The 18,820-nt window shown below is 43.1% G+C and overlaps 1 protein-coding gene across 3 annotated transcripts in view; it reads left to right on the forward strand.

The window, feature by feature from the left end:
- LRRTM4 (leucine rich repeat transmembrane neuronal 4) overlaps positions 1 to 18,820 on the forward strand; it is an 860,180-nt gene that overhangs the window by 425,706 nt on the left and 415,654 nt on the right. For 2 of the 3 annotated variants that reach the window (XM_019514350.1, XM_019514349.1), the window contains one exon: positions 3,733 to 5,529. In XM_019514350.1, the coding sequence (XP_019369895.1) occupies positions 3,762 to 5,285 (1,524 nt within the window). In that variant the 5' untranslated portion in view covers positions 3,733 to 3,761 and the 3' untranslated portion in view covers positions 5,286 to 5,529. Of the gene's footprint in view, positions 1 to 3,732; positions 5,530 to 18,820 lie in introns of those variants that run through there. The other variant, XM_019514351.1, reaches the window with a different exon arrangement.

The following is an 18,820-nucleotide window of genomic DNA, read 5'->3' on the forward strand; positions in this document are numbered from 1 at the left end:
GGGGGGGGGGGGGGGGGGGGTTGTCTTGCTTATCAAAGGTTTTCCAAACCCCTTCAAACAGGGGGAACCGTTTACGATCATTAACCACCCTTTTTCCTCCCCAATGTAATTGTAGCCATTTAGTTTAATGAGGAGCTGATAGGAGTGTTGACTCATGAAGGGATACGGTTAGCTACACAAGCCCTGAAACAAAGCTGAATGCCTCCACATGAAAGAGCATTTGTTTTGAATTTGGTCTGATTTACTGGCAGCTCCTCTCCGCGCACGGGAGTGCGGCTCTGCAAATCCCAACCGGAGAGACCCGGGCAAAGAAATGGGGTTTGCAGCAGTTCTCTGAAGCCGACTTTCTCTTTTTTTTTTTTTTACATCCTTCGGGTAGTACAACGAGGTATTGACTGGGGCTTTCATGAGCTGTTCGAGGGGGCGCTTGGCGTCCTTGGGAAAAGCCCCGTCTCCTCTGAGTTTGAACAGGCAGTGGTTCGCCGGTGCCATGCAGAGTGCAGCCTCTCGTCTTCCTTTAGGGCCAGTGAGTTGTATGGACTCTGGCTCAATGCTTTCGTACCACGGGGCTGAACGAGCCCCAGGTTGCCGGAGATCTGAAAGCTGAGCGGATGGCAAGTGCGGGGCAGCGCTGGGATCAGGTGGATCATGACTGTACCTGGAGCTCCCTGTAAAGATCTTCTACGTGCCGCCTTCCCTCGAGGAATCTCTTTGGCCACCAACAGCCACCGTTAGGTGTTCGGCACTGCGTGCTGCTGTTTGGGCAGGGGGCGACGGTGGCGTGTCAGTGGCGGCTAGAAGGGTTGGAGACGGTCCGGCAGAGCGTGATGGCCGTGTATGGGGATTTGGGAAGCGGGCCAGGACGCTGGGCTTAGCATCCCTAGTCCTACAGGAGAAGTGCGGTAGGGCCCGTAGGAGCAAAGACGTTGCGATAGAAAAAGGGAAGCAGTGGCTTAAAACAAGAAGCAGCACACTACTATTCCTCCTCCAGGCTGGATCCTTTCTTTAAGAGCCTCAGGTTCAGCTACCAATATTATATTGCTCTTGATGAGGCTGAGGGCGATTTCACTGCTGAATGGCAGAGGTCCCGGGATAGCATCGAGAGGAGACCGGCGTGGAACGATGTGGGTAATACAGTGCGAGCTTCTGCAAGTGTTTCCCCCTCGAACTAACCAATCTGAGCCTGTCTTTCACTTGCTCTGTTTTCTGTTTTTCTTCCTGGCCTGGCCTGCACTGCAGCGAGCCAGCTTAATGAATGGGGCTCAGTTCAGGGTGGGAGGAAGGTCGGGAGCCTGGAGCCAGGGGCTTGATTCTTTTGGCAAGGGAAGAAGAAAAAAAAAGGGAGCTGAATGTGAAAACGTAATCCCGTGGGGGTCCTCACAAAGGAACTGGTTCCTCCTGAAATGCACAGAGGTGACCTTTAATTCACTGGCGCTGCCCTTTCATGTTGTCTGTGGCACTTTTAAAAGGAGTGAGACGAAGTGAAGTGCGGGTGGGAGGGCAAGGAAGTTTGGGCAAAGAGGAAGGGAGGGGAACCCTGACAGCACAGGCCTCCTGACCTGCCGGGACCTGGTTAACTTTCTTTTAAAAAAAAAAAAAAAATCTTTCCAAAGGTTAAAATCTGAACAGAGGAGCCCATGAAGTCAACATGCGGCTTGGCTCAATTTTAATGCAGTATCAGTTAATCCTTTACTCCAGAGGGAAAACTTTCGAGTCCTCCCTCTTTCTTCTCTCTCTCCCACCTCCTTCCATAATCTCTGCCTTGCATTCATTTTGTTGCCTTTTTTTTCCTGCCCCTCTCTCTTTTTTACTGCTCTCTCTCTGGCCCAGTTTAGTAGGATTTCACGCTCAAGAAATCTCCCACCAAATCAACAGGTGTCTCTGCCCAGCTAGTAGGGAATTGTCATCTTTTTTTGTTCAGTTGGTTCTTGATCCCACTTTTACCCCACGTATTGGAGAGGCAACCATTTTTAACCATGTTTTAATTTGACTCTTTCCCAGAAGATGAATCGATGAGGGTTGAGCCCAAGTGTCTCGCCCGTTAGCTGCAGTCCCATGCGGTATATGGACAGCTCAGCCTCTGCTTCCCAGGAGGAGTCCTCCGAGACTCAGAGCTGCCTGGCAAGTTGGAAACGAGTTGACCTGATTCAGATCCTGATCATCCTTACTTTTTATGAAGGGGTTGTTAGCGGGATATCAGACCCAACACAGATTTCAGTCTCAACGAGGGGTGTCACTGGTGACAGACGCTCATTTTGGACTCGCTGCAAAGCCCATCGAAGTCCGTAAGAGTCTTTTCATAGTTTTGTCCTGGGCCGTTGTATCGAGGCTTTTCTGGGTGCAAACTCAGCAGGTTGAGCTGCTGCGTTCTTCCAAGCGTCACCAGACGTTCCTGAAATGTCTGAGCCGCAGCAACGTTGCGCGCCTACAAGCTCTAGCTCCCATGTCATTCAGGGTTAACACTTTGGATTTTTTTTGAAGACAGGCACTGAAAAGATAGGAAGCCACTTAAGAGTCTGAAGAGATGTCGGCAGTGTTTTCTGTCCCTGCTCCCTCTGCCTTTCCCTCCAAACAAACCTCAGCTTACTTAATGGAGCACTTTAATTCCAGTTTGATTCATCTTTACTACAAAAGCTCCGACGTGCAGCTGACTGACATTTCATTATGAAATAGCGGGCAGGCCTGGAATGTTTCACTATGTCTTTGATCCCTGCTGGTATCTGTGTCCACCCGGGGGAAGCACCTTTTTAAAAAAAAAAAAAGAAAAGTGTGTGCGCATACATATGCACACGTACTCATATTTCTATATATATGTATGAGTGTGTAAATACACACACACACACTTATAGGTATGCACATGCAGTACATAAAATAACACAAACCAAATAATAGATATTTAAATATCAGTAGATGTGTTTACATGCATATGATGCATATATAACATGATCTCAAAAACTATATTGTGAGATGTGTATATTAACGAAGGCATCCTCGTGATCCTGAGTTCCCTACATCAGCTGCACAATATAGATACACATGTATGCTAGTGTTTGTATGTGTGTATGTGTGTTTACAGCGCATGCATTTTTTTTCCACATGAAAAATGCTGGTTAGTGAGGTTTTCATCTACTTTTTACATTTCGGAATAAAGGCGTGTTTTAAAGGCAGGTCAAACTTTATTACATATCTGCTGATCACTGTAGCTCCTTTTTATACTCGTTTGGGGGGTGTGCAGACTGGAAAAGATTTACAAGCACCTGGGTTTATTAAGAAATATTTTACTTCTTGTTGAACTACCGAAAGCTGGGGCTGAGTTCCTAGCAAACCCTGTGGTGAGTACAGAACGGTGACTTGACAAATATGTTTATTGTTAAAACCTCAGCATCCAGTGCTAAGGATATACCCACTACATAGCATGCTGTTGTACATGAGAACAAGGGAAGAGCAGACAGGCTCCCAGCCCTTCTTTGGGATCATAAATCACACAAAACTAATTGAATAACCACAGTGGTGGTGGTAGTGTGTGTGTGTGGGGAGTGAGAGGCAGGCTAGGAAGTGAACCGATAACAGGCATTTATGTAGCAAACAATGCAGGAAGAGACAAACAGGTTGCTTCCAAATCCACTGGACCTCTAATGCCTCGGTAGAAACCCCATTGACATATAAGTAATCTGCTGGTGATTTATTTTAATAGTTTTACAATGCACATTTGTCTTCTTTTTAATATTGTAGGTTTCCATTTAATTAAGCAGCTGAGAGGCATGAGTGTGGTGTTAGTGCTACTTCCTACGGTGCTGTTTGTTATGCTCACTGGGGCTCAGCGCGCTTGCCCCAAGAACTGCAGATGTGATGGCAAAATTGTGTACTGTGAATCTCATGCATTCAGAGATATCCCTCAGAATATTTCTGGAGGATCTCAAGGCTTATCATTACGGTACAACAGCATCCAGAAGCTTAAATCAAATCAGTTTGCGGGCCTGAATCAGCTCATCTGGCTTTATCTTGACCATAATTATATCAGTTCTGTTGATGAGGATGCATTTCAGGGGATCCGAAGGCTGAAGGAATTAATTCTGAGCTCCAACAAAATTACTCATCTGCACAACAAAACATTTCACCCAGTGCCCAATCTCCGCAATCTGGACCTTTCATACAACAAGCTGCAGGTGTTACAGTCGGAGCAGTTTAAGGGCCTTCGCAAACTCTTGATCTTGCACTTGCGGTCAAATTCACTGAAAACGGTACCAATCAGAGTTTTTCAAGATTGCCGGAACCTTGATTTTCTGGATTTGGGCTACAACCGTCTGCGGAGTTTATCCCGCAATGCTTTTGCTGGCCTCCTGAAGTTAACAGAGCTCCATCTAGAGCACAACCAGTTTTCTAAGATCAACTTTGCCCACTTTCCACGCCTCTTCAACCTTCGGTCCATTTATTTGCAGTGGAATAGGATCCGGTCTATTAGCCAGGGGTTAACATGGACTTGGAGTTCCTTGCACAACTTGGATTTATCGGGGAACGACATTACGGGAATAGAGCCCGGGACGTTCCAGTGCCTGCCCAACCTGCAAAAACTGAACCTGGATTCCAACAAACTCACCAACATCTCTCAGGAGACCATCAATACATGGATCTCACTAACATCCATCACTCTGTCCGGAAATATGTGGGAATGTACTCGAAACATTTGCCCTCTGTTTACTTGGCTTAAGAATTTCAAGGGGAATAAAGAAAGCACTATGATATGCGCAGGCCCTAAGCACATCCAGGGTGAGAAGGTGAGCGATGCTGTGGAAACATATAATATCTGTGCTGAAATCCAGGTGGTGGTCACTGAAAGATCATACCAGGCACCTAAAACACCCCAGAGGCCACTTTTTATTCCCAAACCTACCATTTCTAAACTGGAAAGTAATCAGCCAACCTCTGTTATGCCAAGTCCTTCTCCGGACCTGCCGACGCCTGGAGTGGAACCAGAGTATGAGCATGTTTCCTTTCACAAAATCATTGCTGGGAGCGTGGCCCTCTTTCTTTCAGTGGCTATGATTTTGTTGGTTATCTACGTGTCGTGGAAGCGCTACCCAGCCAGCATGAAACAACTCCAGCAACACTCTCTTATGAAGAGGCGCAGAAAAAAGGCCAGAGAGTCTGAAAGGCAAATGAACTCCCCTTTACAGGAGTATTATGTGGACTACAAGCCAACAAACTCTGAGACCATGGATGTATCCGTTAATGGATCTGGACCCTGCACATATACTATCTCTGGCTCCAGGGAATGTGAGGTATGAACCCTGATCCTCCTAAAACCATTTCAGCAGCTGGGAAGGAGAGGTAAATGTTTGAAGCTCTTGAGGTGTCTCTAATCACTAGAAAGATTAATGAGCCTTTTTGCTTTTGGGTTTGCTCAGTGTGAAAGGTTATTTAATTAAATTACAACAATCAGGGAAGTGACGGTGGTTATTTTCAACAGTGCAGACTTGAAAGAGGTTCATCCAAGGATGAGATTAAGTTGGAATAAATAGCCATGTTAAACACATCTGGAGCCTGAATTTCCTCTAGCCTGGACCCATTTTACACCAGTTGCTTTAAGGGCGTCACTAATGATGTGCACTGGTGTAACTGGGAGGTGATTAAGGCTCCTGCTGTTCTGGGGAACACAGAGTAGAGTGCTTAGGGAGAAAATAAAATCTTTATAGTAGGGTCGATATTGCATCTGGTGGCTTCTCCAACCTATTTGACAGGGGGTTAAAGAAGATGATGCCATTTATCTCAAAAGTAACGTTTGCAAATGCCTGGTTTGGTGTTTTTTGCTGTAAAGGTTCAACTGAGAGACCAAGAAATGGCATAGGGGATATAGCTCTATTGCAATGAACAGAGTTACATCCTCTTACACGAAGTGTCTTTTTGGCTCTGTAAGTGTAAGTAAAAAACTGGCAGTCATTGTGACCTGTGTGACCTGGTCTATCAATAGAACACAGTACCATAATGTGGATTGGGGGGGGGGGGGGTGTACGCACACCTGCGTGTGTATATGGCAAGCTGTAGTTTTGTAATAATTAGCACATCAGTAAATCAGAAGGGTTGTACTTTAGATCAACACGGCCCATTTAGACATGGTAAGATGGGTTTTTGTTCTGCCGTTCCAGCAAAGACTCCTTCGGGTAACTGACTTTCTGCTTATGTAACATAGCGTATGCTGCTGTGGTATTAAAGCAAGGTTAGACTTGGCTCTTCTTATCACTGTAAGCATCCCAATGGGAAACATTAGTGGTCTGTTGTGACTCATTCACATACTCATTCAACGATTTCAGCAGGTTGGGTTTAAACCAGGTTAGGACTTGGACAGTGTCTTTGACATTCAGGTATGCTAAAATGCAAGGTGAAGATTGTTTAAACGTAACTACTGATTTTCAGTGACCAACTGCAGATCCTTTCCCAGGGCCTGATCTTTTGAGCACCTTTCTGAAGATCAGGACCCTTCCAGATATGTGAAGTTGGGCACCCAAAAGCACCAGGCACTTTTGGAATATGTTATCTCAAAGGAGCCTGATAAAAAGTAGATGTTTATGCTTTGTGTTTAACTTGCTTACAGCAATATCCCTGCTGAACATAAGTGACCTTGCACATCCTTGTCATTGCCACCAGAAGTAGTGTGAATTAAGGTATGGTATAGCTGTCAGCAGTGGTACAGAAAAAAACAACTCAGTGGAATTGCTTTGGGTTTGCTCTGGTACCAGTGCGACCCCGAAGTCCTCCTTCTCTTGTCACTCTTGGGTTTCGCTTTTTTTTAATCCAGTGTAGCTCCATTAGCTTCAGTGAGATTCCCTTTGATTTACACCAGCAGAACTCAGAGGAGAATCACATCCCTAACGAATGAATCAAAATTCATTAACTGAGTGGAATGACCACTAAGAGGCTTTGGATCACGGCCTTAATGCACAGAAGATGCTATATGACTGAAGTTATTTATGGTTTGAAAATATCTGTAATTAGTGTGTGATCATGGCAGTTGAATAAAAAGGTATGTGTTTTACCATGGGGTAGTAAAAAAGGGGGGTTATATTGCATACTTTCTCCAGACCAATATTGATCTTAATCTGAGACTAAAGATAATGAGACTGTCAGGCCGTGGTGACGCTGCCATAAAGGTCATCTGCTGGGAAGACATTATCTGAGCATCTGTTTACAACTGATTGCCTTGCTAAGAAAGATCATTCAAGTTAGGTTTTAAGACCATTTGTACTTCTTGATGTTAGTTATAAAAGATGGCAAGTGCAATATGGCCTTTAACAACAAATGTGCAAACCTTATTGTGGATTTAAAAGGCTAGGCTAGCTGAATACTAGCATGCTCACAAATGATACAAGTTCAGACGTAAGTAGCAAAGAGCGCAATAAGGGAAATTTAATATAAATGTATTTAATTAGAAATTGACACCTCTTTAAATGGATTCTGATACACTCTTAAGAGGGACAGGGCGATCTATATTATTAGCTAAATTACTAGTTGCAAGCCAGCACAGTTCCATTACCTGCATTAGTATGTCTGTGTACCTGACCTGAGATCGGGCCCTGTAATTCCTGCAAATTACATGTGTAAGCACTTCAGGTGCTAAATAAATGTCATGGGTGCATTGGAGAAGTGCAGATTCATGGATCTGTCCTGTAGTTTTAACTTTGGACAAGCACTCGAATTTACCGTATTAGACTCCTCAGGGTGAATTCTGCTCTCTCGCACCATTCTGAACCTAAAGTAACTCTGCCAAAGTTAGTGGAGTTATTTTAGGTTTATACTGTATTTCTGTAAGCAGGAGTTGAATTTATTATCCCTTTAGATTTCTGGATAAAATGAGATTTCATCTGTTCTACGATTAGCTAGGAAGTCAGGGCATGTAAGAACCAAGTGGGGAAATGTTTACCAGGTTAGCCTGTTTTTTTTTTTGTTTTGTGGGCAGAGTGATAGTTTTGATCTTAAGGAATGTTGCAGGTGTAAGTGGCCCCGAGAAGTAACGTTGCGACTGCGGGCATATTGCAAACATGAATTTGGTAGAAAGACTATTTATGCACCAGCACCATATGATCTCAGTTGGAGCTAGGCTGGGAATCTGACTGTAGAATTAGGGGAACAATCTTTTTTTTTTTCTTTCAACAATTGAAAGGGCTGACTCCACATGATCGCCAAGGGTCACAAGTTTGCAGACACATATGGTCAAGTTAATTTTATTTGCTCAAACAGCCCCATTCTCAGATCTCTCCATAAAACTTGCATCTTCCCTAGTGTCTCCCATATGCATGAAAATGGCTGCCAACTGGTGTTCTGTCACCACTACTTTCCATGCTGATAATTATTTCCCGTTTCCTAGCCAGTTGTCTGCCAGTTGATATTTGATTTGTAAATTGTTGGGGCAGGGACCTGCCTTTCCTTAACTGCATGTACAGCACCTAGCAGAGTGGGGCATCGTTGTCTCCAGACCCTACTGTAATGCAAGTATTAAATAATAAGCATTTGCTTCAATGGGTCTATTCATATGAGTAAAGTTAAGCCCATGTATAAATATCTGCTAGATGGAGGCCACAGACTGTATGTGCACCTGCTGGAAAGTTAACCCTGTATTTCCATGATGATTTAGTATACCTCAGCTATTAGTACAGAAGACCTAAAAAGACATTAAAGCACCTGATCGTTGAAGATTCGTGTAAGCCCCTACTAAAATACTATCCGCAGCTTGGATTTAACATTCTTCATCTCCATAGCTACCAGGTTCAACTTCTAAAAGGATAGATATGCACTGTACAGTAATTACAAATTGGAAAAGAATCTTCCCTAGTATCTTCAGCAATAAAAGGTTTCATAACTGGGGAAAAGGGGAAATGGAACATATCATTATTAATAATTAATGTACTCAGAACGACATACTTCTGAGAGGACTCATATTTTGTGAGAGAGAGACATAACTCAGGTCCATCTTTCAGCAGCCCTGGCTGGCTCATTCATTGTTCCCATGCTCAGCTTTCACAGAGAAGAAAGATTTAGAGGTAAAAGAAGGTCAAGTTCTCTAGTATTTTTAAGAACACACTAAAGTTGCTCAACTTTTTATTGATTCTACTTTTTCTTTTTTAAATCATTGCATGTCTTCAAAAAATCCTTCCTATGTATTATTTTTTCAGATGCAAAAGCAACCATCTCACTGTTTTAAAAAATATGTGGGCAGCAGGAAAGAAATGATTATTTAACTAACCTTTCCATTTATAACCAGTGGAAAGTTCCTGAATGTTTTATCAATGGAAGATAGAGATAGTTGATGATTCCTAAGCATGGATTAGGGCTGTGTGGGGTCCCCTGTTTTTTCCCCTGTGTGGATTTTGTGGTTAAAAGAGCCAGGCTAAATTTTACACCCAAACCCCCCATTTTCTCATGCCAAACAGGAATTGAAACAGTGCATCGTAGGTTCTTGGTTAGATTTCAGCTTAACATGACACTCAAGCATATAAGGAGCAACTTGGACTTCAGGGAGACTGGTCATCTGCTTAAAGCAATGAGTGCATTTAAGGAGCTTTGCTGAACCAGGGCATGACCTTGCAAATAAGAGAGTGACAGAAGTAAGTTATATGCCTGTATTTACAAACTGGGCTTTATGAATGACTCTGTGCAACGCAGGTATAGAGCCAAATTCAGACTTGTTGTAAATGGGTGTAAATCCATTGGCATCAGTGGTATCATAATCACTGCACCTGGCTCATCATATTCTATTTAGTCTACTGGCAAGCCTTGCTAAATAACGGCATGCTTATGATTTTGGCTCATGCTTTTCTCTTAGCAAACTGCAGCTACTTTACTTGTGTACATGCCGGCATGCAATCTGCATTTTTCTCACTTATTTGCATGAGTGCTGAGACCGCAGTCAAAAGGCAATTATTTGTATCAACCAAAGTATACTATCATGCATGTATATTGATGTGTACTATGTACCTGTGTGTTGAGATGGGGTCCTGCTACAAAGACGCTTCCTTCCTTCAAGTGGAAGTTTGCTTGCTTACTGCCTTGCAGGATGAAAGCTATAAAATAACAAGAATAACAAACCCTCCAACAAACAAACAAAATGTGATCTTTTTTTCCTTGTAAACTGAGAAGTTGAAGCAAAACCTTTCAAGATACAATTGACATGAGCTTTGAGTTGCCACTTTTACAAGTTCACTTTTTAATCTAACCACTTTTCAATGTTTGGCAAATAAGGCCGCCTGTTCAGACAGGAAAGCATCCTGTGCCTGACGGTCCTAAGCTTTTTCATTGAGACCAAAAACAAGGCAGTCATTACTTACATTCATGCGTGCTAAATCAGTCACGTTGTATTATGTTCATCCACCTTTTCCTCGCACACCAGTAGGAGGAGATAAAACACTGAAGGACTCTAATGTCAAAAAACCTGCTGAGAAACTATAGATCTCTTCCCTGTAAGACTAAGGAAGTGTTGGCAGTAGTGACATTTATTAGTTAATTATTAAGCACTGACAGCATGCATTGTTTTGTATAAGGCTCATGTTAAGACACTCTCTGGCCCAAAGATCTTAAAGTTGAATGTCCTGATTCTGCAAAGAGCCTTGTGCGCACTTGACTTCAGTGGGACCACTGATGTGTACATGGTAAGGATTTGTCTTTACAGGATCCTAGAACACAGAGAAAACAGGAAACATAGATGAGGGAATAACATGGAGGCTTTAAAAACAAACGGCCCTGTTAATTTTGTTCTGCATTTCCTTCTCTTAGCAAAGATGACTGAGGGGGGAATAGTGGCTTGGTGAAATGGGACTGAAGGAGAGTGGCAAAGAAATGGGGGTGCTCAGAGGGGAATGGGGTAAGGGAGGTGACCCTGCAGACAAGGTGCATTGGTGACCTTATTCCAGATGGGGCTGGAGATCTTCTGATTTGCTAGATAATTAACATCTGTTGAAATGTCTGAGGATAGGCATGATGCATTGAGGTGTCTTGCTCTTAGATTTCATGGACGTTAGGGCTGAAAGGGACCTCGAGGATCATCAAGTCCAGCCCCCTGCCCCAGGGGCAGGAAGTCAGCTGGGGTCAAAGGATCCCAGCAACATAAGCATCCATGCGTTTCTTGAAAGAGGCCAGAGTAGGTGCCTGCACCACTTCTGGAGGGAACCTATTCCAGGTCTTGGGGGCTCAGACAGTAAAGAAATTGTTTCTTCTGTCCAGCCTAAAACAGTCTTGGAGGAGATTATGAGCATTGGTCCTTGTTTTTCCTTGGGGCACTCTGCTGAACAGACGTTCCCCCAGATCCTGATGCACACCCCTCATGTATTTATAAGCCGCCACCAGGTCCCCCCTGAGCCTGCGCTTTTCCAGGCTGAAGAGTCCCATAGCTCTCAGCCTGTCTTCATAAGGCCAGTTCTCCTGCCCTCTGACCATGTGCGTGGCTCTCCTCTGCACCCTCTCAAGCTTCTCCACATCCTTCTTGAATTGTGGAGCCCAGAATTGGATGCAGTACCCCCGCTGCGGCCTCAACAAGGCCAAATACAGCGGGAGGATGACATCCTGAGAATTACTTGAGATGCATCTGTGGATGCAAGCCAGGGTTTTGCTTGCTTTACCAGCTGTGACATCACATTGGTGGCTCATGTTCATCTTGTGGTCAATCATGACCCCCAAGTCTCTTTCAGCAGTGCTGCTAGCAAGCGTAGCACTGCCGAGCCTATAAGCATGCTGCAGGTTTTTGGTTTTTGTTCCCCCCCGGAGGCAGAATACCTTATATTTATCAGTATTGAACATCATCACGTTTGTATCCGCCCACTTACTAAGTTTATCCAAGTCAGCCTGGATCACTAGCCTGTCCTCAGGTGTGGATGCTGTGCCCCAAAGTTTAGTGTCATTGGTGAACTTATCCAGTGCACTTCTGACACCAATGTCCACATCGTTGATAAATATGTTAAAGAGAACCGGTCCAAGGACAGGGCCTTGGGGGACGCCACTGGTCATGGAGCGCCATGAGGATTCGCTTCCGTGATTCTTCTTTTACACTGTTGAATATCCCTGTCTTTGCTCCCAGTTCTGCATGGGCTGCCATTTTCTCCATTGACCGTATCAGCGCCAAGGGTGAAAATGATGCAGCTTCATTTGTAGCTCTGTATCTGCAGGCAGGAACCAACTAAGGAGAAAATTAACGTGGCTTCTCATCGACAAAATATTTCTGACAAAAACATTTTGATGAATGAGAGCTGGTTTATGTGTATACTTTTAGGCACCGTGTCAGGTAAATGACCTGAAGGTTAGACCAATGAGAGGTTTTCCTGACAAAGGACAGAGTAAATCTTGGAGGGTCCTTAATATGTGTTGCAGTTGTAGGCATTGCCACTAAGTACGCTATGGAAGTAGCTATAGTAAAATGTATGGAGGGGCTTAAAGGCTTAGCGCCCTTAGGAAAGGTTATATTTTCAGCTCAGCTCCCATTTAAATATCAGTTAATGGCAGGATTGCATATTGGGTATTGAAAATTTAGCTGTAGTTTGCTTAGCCATTTTGAAAAGCTTGCTGCACCTTTGGTTAGGTGCCTGAATGGAAACTGAGCTCTTCTGAAAATCCAGCCTAAATTCCTGGGTCCTCCTGAGACCTTGGAAATTTAAGGCTCGTTGCCTTCAATTCTAAAATTTGTGTTTCTTATTATAAAAATATGAAGTTAAATATGAAAACTATGGGCATGTAACGTTGGTGGGTTTAAGTGTGGAGGACAGCTTACAATGGCATAAATATGGGTGGCGATGCTGGAATCGAATGGCAGACTCCTGCTTCCCTCTTCCCCCCAGGAAAACACCCTGTTACTAGAGACATCACCCATTTTTCATTTGTAGTGCTCCTTGGAGCAGACTGTTACTATTATTGTAACAGCTGAATGCCCGAAGCTATATAATTTTCACAAAACTCAGTGAGGCAGGGAAGAGACTTTACCCCCATTTTATGGATATGGAATGGAGTTAGATGCCATGGCTGTGCACTGAACCTGGGTTGACAGCTAAGAAATGAGACCTATCCACTCTCTCTTGCTCAGTGTATGTCCAAAGCTGGCAATGTGGGTCAGAAGGGTCCTTAGCCCAACATTGTTCTCAGATTCGCCGAGACAGAGAGCCTCAACACCTCTTTAAGATATCTGTGCTGCTTATTTGCCAGGCAGGAGTGCATGCAGAATGGGAGTGAGCAAGCAGGGCTTGGCATTGTCTTGGCCTCAGCAGGGAGGCAGTACAGATATGGTTAGGGGGGCTAAGGGACTTGCCAGAGACTAAATAAGAAATCAGTGGTAGAGCAATCTGCATTTCACAAATCATGTTAGTGCTGCAACTGCTAGCCCTCCTTCTTCTAATCATGTCATATTCATTAAGCTCTTGTCATTATTTATCATTCAGAGGATGATAATTAAATAACATGGAGCTCTCAAATTACACTAACTCCTACCCTTCTTTTATTGAAAATTCCAGCAGTAGGCTGCGAAGCGTAATTGATATGCTTTCCTCCCTATAATCACCTCTTTCTTTTTTCCTGCCACTTAGCACTAGAAGAACCACAGTTAGTGTTATACATAGTAAGGACTGATAGAACAGCTAGGATGCTGAATTGTATAACCTCTGTACAAGAGAAAAAGTACTTGTACTCTTATTATAATCATTGCCGAGGATCCAGGAAAAACGCCTGCATTGGTTGAATTGTGATAGGTGCAATTTGCTTTCTTCATCCCTCTCCTCCTTTTCTCTTGCCCCTGTTCCTTTCCCTCTGTTGCAGCTCGGTGATGCACTGTCAGTATTTTAACCAAACTAAATAAATAATCAATTTTACCCCTTGTACCAGGAGGGAGAGTGCTCAGGGAAGGGTGAAAGCTCTGGAAGGTATTCATTTGTTCCCCTTCTCAACATGTTTTGAAGGAAGACAAGTTCCCTGATACTGGAAATGTTATCCAGGCTTCATTCCTTCCTGAACACGCTAGTGAGCTTGATTCCCCTCTGTGCTCAGGGTTTGTCTTCACTGCACGATGCAGTTCAATGCAGACACACCTAAGCTAGCTCAGGTCCTGGAAGCAGTCTAGCTGTGGCAGCAGGTTGATATAACTTGCCTTTCAGCAACAGTGTTCCAGATGCATGCACTTTTCTGCAGGCTTCTCTGAAATACCTGCTAGAAGGAGCACTTTGCAATATACCACTAATTGGTTAATTTGCCCATCCAAGAGGAATTTGAGAACCCCACTAAAAATTCTAACACTCATTAGGGCTGGGCAATGTGCTGTGTGTGTATGTGTGCATGTTCATGAGCAGACAAAGCTCTTAGTGTAAATCTGGTATCTTTTTATTAGACCAACTCAAATAGTTGGAAAAAATCTTCTTTCCAAGCTTTCCAGTATAAATTCCCTTCCTTCGTCAGGCTGAGGAAGCATCTGCAGTTGGTGTGTGCTCCTCCTGGATGGAATGAATAGTAAAGAATGGGTGTGTTCATGTCATTTATATTAATTTAGGTGCATGTTACCTGCAGCATCTAGGTTGTATAAGCTACAGGTAAGAGTTGTCCAGGGTAAAGAGATTATTGGTCCTCTGTCTTATTATACATACCATACATTCTTTGACATAAAACATTCCTGTACGTTCCTGTACGATAAAACGATCTGCGTTTATAGCACAACTGACTTCCTGCTACTTGGTCATTTCAAGCCAGGCATTTTAGGACTGAACTCAGATGGGTAGCAGCAGTATACATTTTAGACACTAATCAGCTTTTATCACATCTGCCTGTGCTGCAGCCAAATATGCTAGATTGCTTGTAGATTTTCCTATGTACCAAGGGCCTGTTTGATTCAATTGCTAGCAAAACCCTAGAAGTTGCAGCCAGTGCTCTTAGCAGCAAGTCTTCAGCTTTTTATAGGACTGAGGTGGGAATAGGGAATAAGGAATGCTATCTTCTTCATGCAATACGTAGGTTCACTTATATTGTTAAACTGCGTAGTGAGAAAGCATGAAGAAAGGAAAGCTCTTCCTGGTGGAGCTGTTAGCGGTATTACTGCTAGGTTGCTTTTGAAAAAGGAGTCATTCCATATGCAAAACCATACAGAGAGAAGGCCAGAAAATATTGATCATTGATAATCAGTCGCTAACCACAGCACATTCTCTCTGCATGAATTCCCTACATCATTTAATGGCTCACTTGGAAAATTTTAACTGGTACAAGTCACCCATTTTAACGGGTACTGGCTGCTGCTTACATTTCATTGGATAAACTTAAATGCCATTGGCTAAGGTATGACAACTTAGTAGGTATTAGATAACTACAAAATCCTCCTGAAAAAAATTGTGGTTTAAGGTTGTCCCTCTAATATTAAGGCAACCTCACCAGAACTGGTTAGAAACCTTAGCTCAGAGGGGGAGGAAAAACGCTGAACTGGGGTTATGACATTGCTCTCTAAACATTACATGAAAGGGTTTTCAAAAGGAATTAAAATAAAAAATCCCCAGTCTTTTATATATATCTCAGTTACAAATATTAAAATCCCAGTCAAGACTATGGATTAAGTGTAAATTTGCTCTGTCTACAAATGATGCCACACTTGGCATGGAAAGGTCCTTTTTCTGTGTGCCATGAAGACTGGACCGACAATGGGAAGGTCACCTTTTAGTGAAAGTATAGACGCTTGTTGGCAGCACTTTGCACTGATACTCAAAAAGGTTTCTTTCCATCTTGTATCTGTTCAGTGACATTATTATATAATTACCTACCTTTTACACAGCACATTTTATCTATAGATGTTTAAACATTTTACTTCAGGTAAGTAGCATTTTTCCCATAAGAGAAAACTGAGGCACGGGGAGAAGACACAACTTGATCAAGCGAGTGATGGAGGAGCCACTAATAAAACATTCAGAGACCACCTTTCCAATTCTCCAAAGCTGTTAAAAATTCAGCTTTTTTCAGCAACATTGTAGGCAGTAGACACAGGGGGAGAGACTGTTTCAGAAGTATTTCTTTGGTCTACAACACACGTACAGTCACCCATGTTCTTTTTCAGTTAAATGAGATTGACATTTATTTGCATCAGTGGGTTCAAGGAGGGTTGAGACCGAAATCAGCGCCCCCAAACCATAAGGAGTTTGAGATGAAAAAGCAAGGACTGAATTATCTTCTTTGATTTTACTTTTGCAAAAGGTCGTTTCCATTCACCACATCACTGTTTCCTCTGCCACCTTTGCCTGTCCTGGTTATTAAGACTGTAAGCTCTTTGCAGTATTAGCTATCTGTCCCTGTATGTTTGCTGAGGCCCCAATCTCAGGTGAGCTTTGCCAGCGCTATTATCATGCAAACAGTCCAGCCTCATCATGCTAGTCATCACTCTTATTTGCATTAACATAATATTTTCATTCTCGGTTACAATACTATGCATAATTCTGCCCTACCTGAATCTTTGATCCTGTCTTCTGCTGCATCAGCCCCAATTTCTGTGCTCTTGCAATTTTACCAGACACTGCCCCAGTCATCTCTTTCTTACATAACTATCTTTGTCGTCAAGTCCTCTTGTTTCCTCTCTCGCTGTTCTGCTGCCCTAGCTACATGCACTTCTGAACCAGGGCCAGATAAATTTTGGTCTGGACTGGCTTCCAAGAAGTTCAAGAGAAGCATTTGAATAACTTTGCTTCATCCATTACAACTCCACTTCTTTCCCACCCTCCGGGTTTGTATTCATAGCAGTCAGCACAGAACATGTAGTAAATTTAGCACTTGGTACAATAAACTGTTTGGACTATAAATACCTAAGCTGCAGAAATTAAACCAGGGTGCCTGAAAAAGGTTGACCTGTCTCCTACTTATCTCATTGCTGCTTTTTAGATTGAAGCGTATGGGTTGGAACAACCTGCTCATTTCGACTCAACAGCCTGCTTTTACTTTACAGTACCACCTGCTGTAAAGAGATAATGACTAGTCTTAAGTGGAGCTTGCAGACAGAAGGCAGAGAAGGGGGAAAAAAAGTTGTTACCTTCCATTCGCAAGGCCTCTTTGCTTAAAAAAAAAAAAAAAAAAAAGGCAGGGAAGTGGTAAGCGCCCATTCATTTGGTCTTTATTCCTCCCCCATCTTCAGGTAAACATCTGTGGATGCTGAACAGCAGCGTGATCTCATTCATCCAATTTCTCTTGAATTCATTAATCTCACTCAAATCATTTCTAACTAGCCGTACGTCCCATCCACTCCACGTTCCTGAATACTTTTGAGACAAAACAGGGGAAGCAAGATTGACCTTAGGCAGTATTTGGAAAAGGTTTCACATTATTTGAAACAACACAGAGACTTGTTAAAAACTTTACAGACCAGGGGTGCTCAACCCTGGCACGTGGGCCTGATTGGGTCTGCAGAGCTATATTGTCCAACCCGCTGGGCTCCCTTGATCCGGAAAATGGCCAAAGTGGCTACATTAGTTGCCTCTCCCCTGCTGCCCAGTATCTGGACCGAGGGGGAGCCCAGAGAGCATGGCCTTGCACGCTAGATGGGGTGTGCAGGCGTGCAGGACCAGACCAAGAAGGTGTGGGGCCCAATCCAGACATGCAGGGCTGGGTCAAGGCAGTGAGGGGCTTTATCCAGTTGTGTGGGATCCAACCCCATGCAACAACCTCACACATCAACCTTGTGAGGGATCTGACCCACAGACTGGCCATGCACCACTCATCCGGCTCATGGGGACCAAAAGGTTGAACACCACTGTTATAAACTAATAGATTTAAAGACTCATCTGATTGTCTAGTATGGTTTCCTGCATTGCACAGGCCATATAACAATATTAGGGCAGTGGTTTTAGACTCAACATGTCCTTTGGAAGCCTTTTTAGACTCAACATGTCCTTTGGAAAATACCAGCATTTATCTTCCATTTGTTTTTTTGGCTATGGAAAAATACTGTAATAGAACAATTCTTCTGTTGCAAAGAACTCAGAAAGTCCACTACAGGTCAAAATAGTTTTGACATTATGGATCCTGTTTGAAATCTCTGGGTTCATCTTGATTAGGTATTTTCACACTGAACAGTGCTAATATTGAGTGGCACCCTTAGTAGGATCTCATCAAACCCTGGTTGAGAATCACTATTTTGGTACGGATAAACAGTCAAATGCATGCTAGTTAACAAGGGACATGGACTTACTGCACAATAGTTGCAGTGTGGTAACTGTTTGTGTCTACAGTTGCCCCGTAGTAAATGACAGCTAAACCATGGGTGGAGCTGCTCTTTTTTTGGTTTCAGTTACTGCAGGGTAACTGTGAGCATATGGACAGTTAACATGAGCCCACAAAACTTACTGTTCTGCAGTAAATGCCCACCTCTGTTACTTGCATTAACTTGACCATTCGTCCATACCCTCGTAATAAAGGACTGGTAATCTTTTCTAAAGTCTCCCCTCACTATACTGTCTGAATGCTTTCCAAGTACTTAAAAATAGAAATTAAAATAGCAGCCTCTCTCCTCATTCTCAGCCTGTGGGAGAAATAGTGTGATTAGTTTGTAGGGACTTTTACCGTTGTGTATGGTCAGTGAATAAGTATTCTGGGTGTGCGAGAGAAGGAAATGAGGAAAAATGTAAATTTGACAAATGAGTTTTGATTGTGTTACTGGAACTTGTGAGTCCTTTTTTAGTTAAAAAATATTATTTTTTTTATTACAAAAAAAATCCGTTTTCTCAGTGTGAGTTTAAAGGACATTCAAGGAATATTACCTGTCGGAGTCAAAAACGAGGAAGTTTTTAAGTGTCGCCATTATATGTTATGTTTATGGTGAGTTGCGTGAGTTAACTTCTTGTGTATC

The sequence above is a fragment of the Gavialis gangeticus genome, unplaced genomic scaffold (assembly GCF_001723915.1).
Source record: "Gavialis gangeticus isolate Ggan-Ray unplaced genomic scaffold, GavGan_comp1, whole genome shotgun sequence".
Classification (NCBI taxonomy): domain Eukaryota; kingdom Metazoa; phylum Chordata; order Crocodylia; family Gavialidae; genus Gavialis; species Gavialis gangeticus.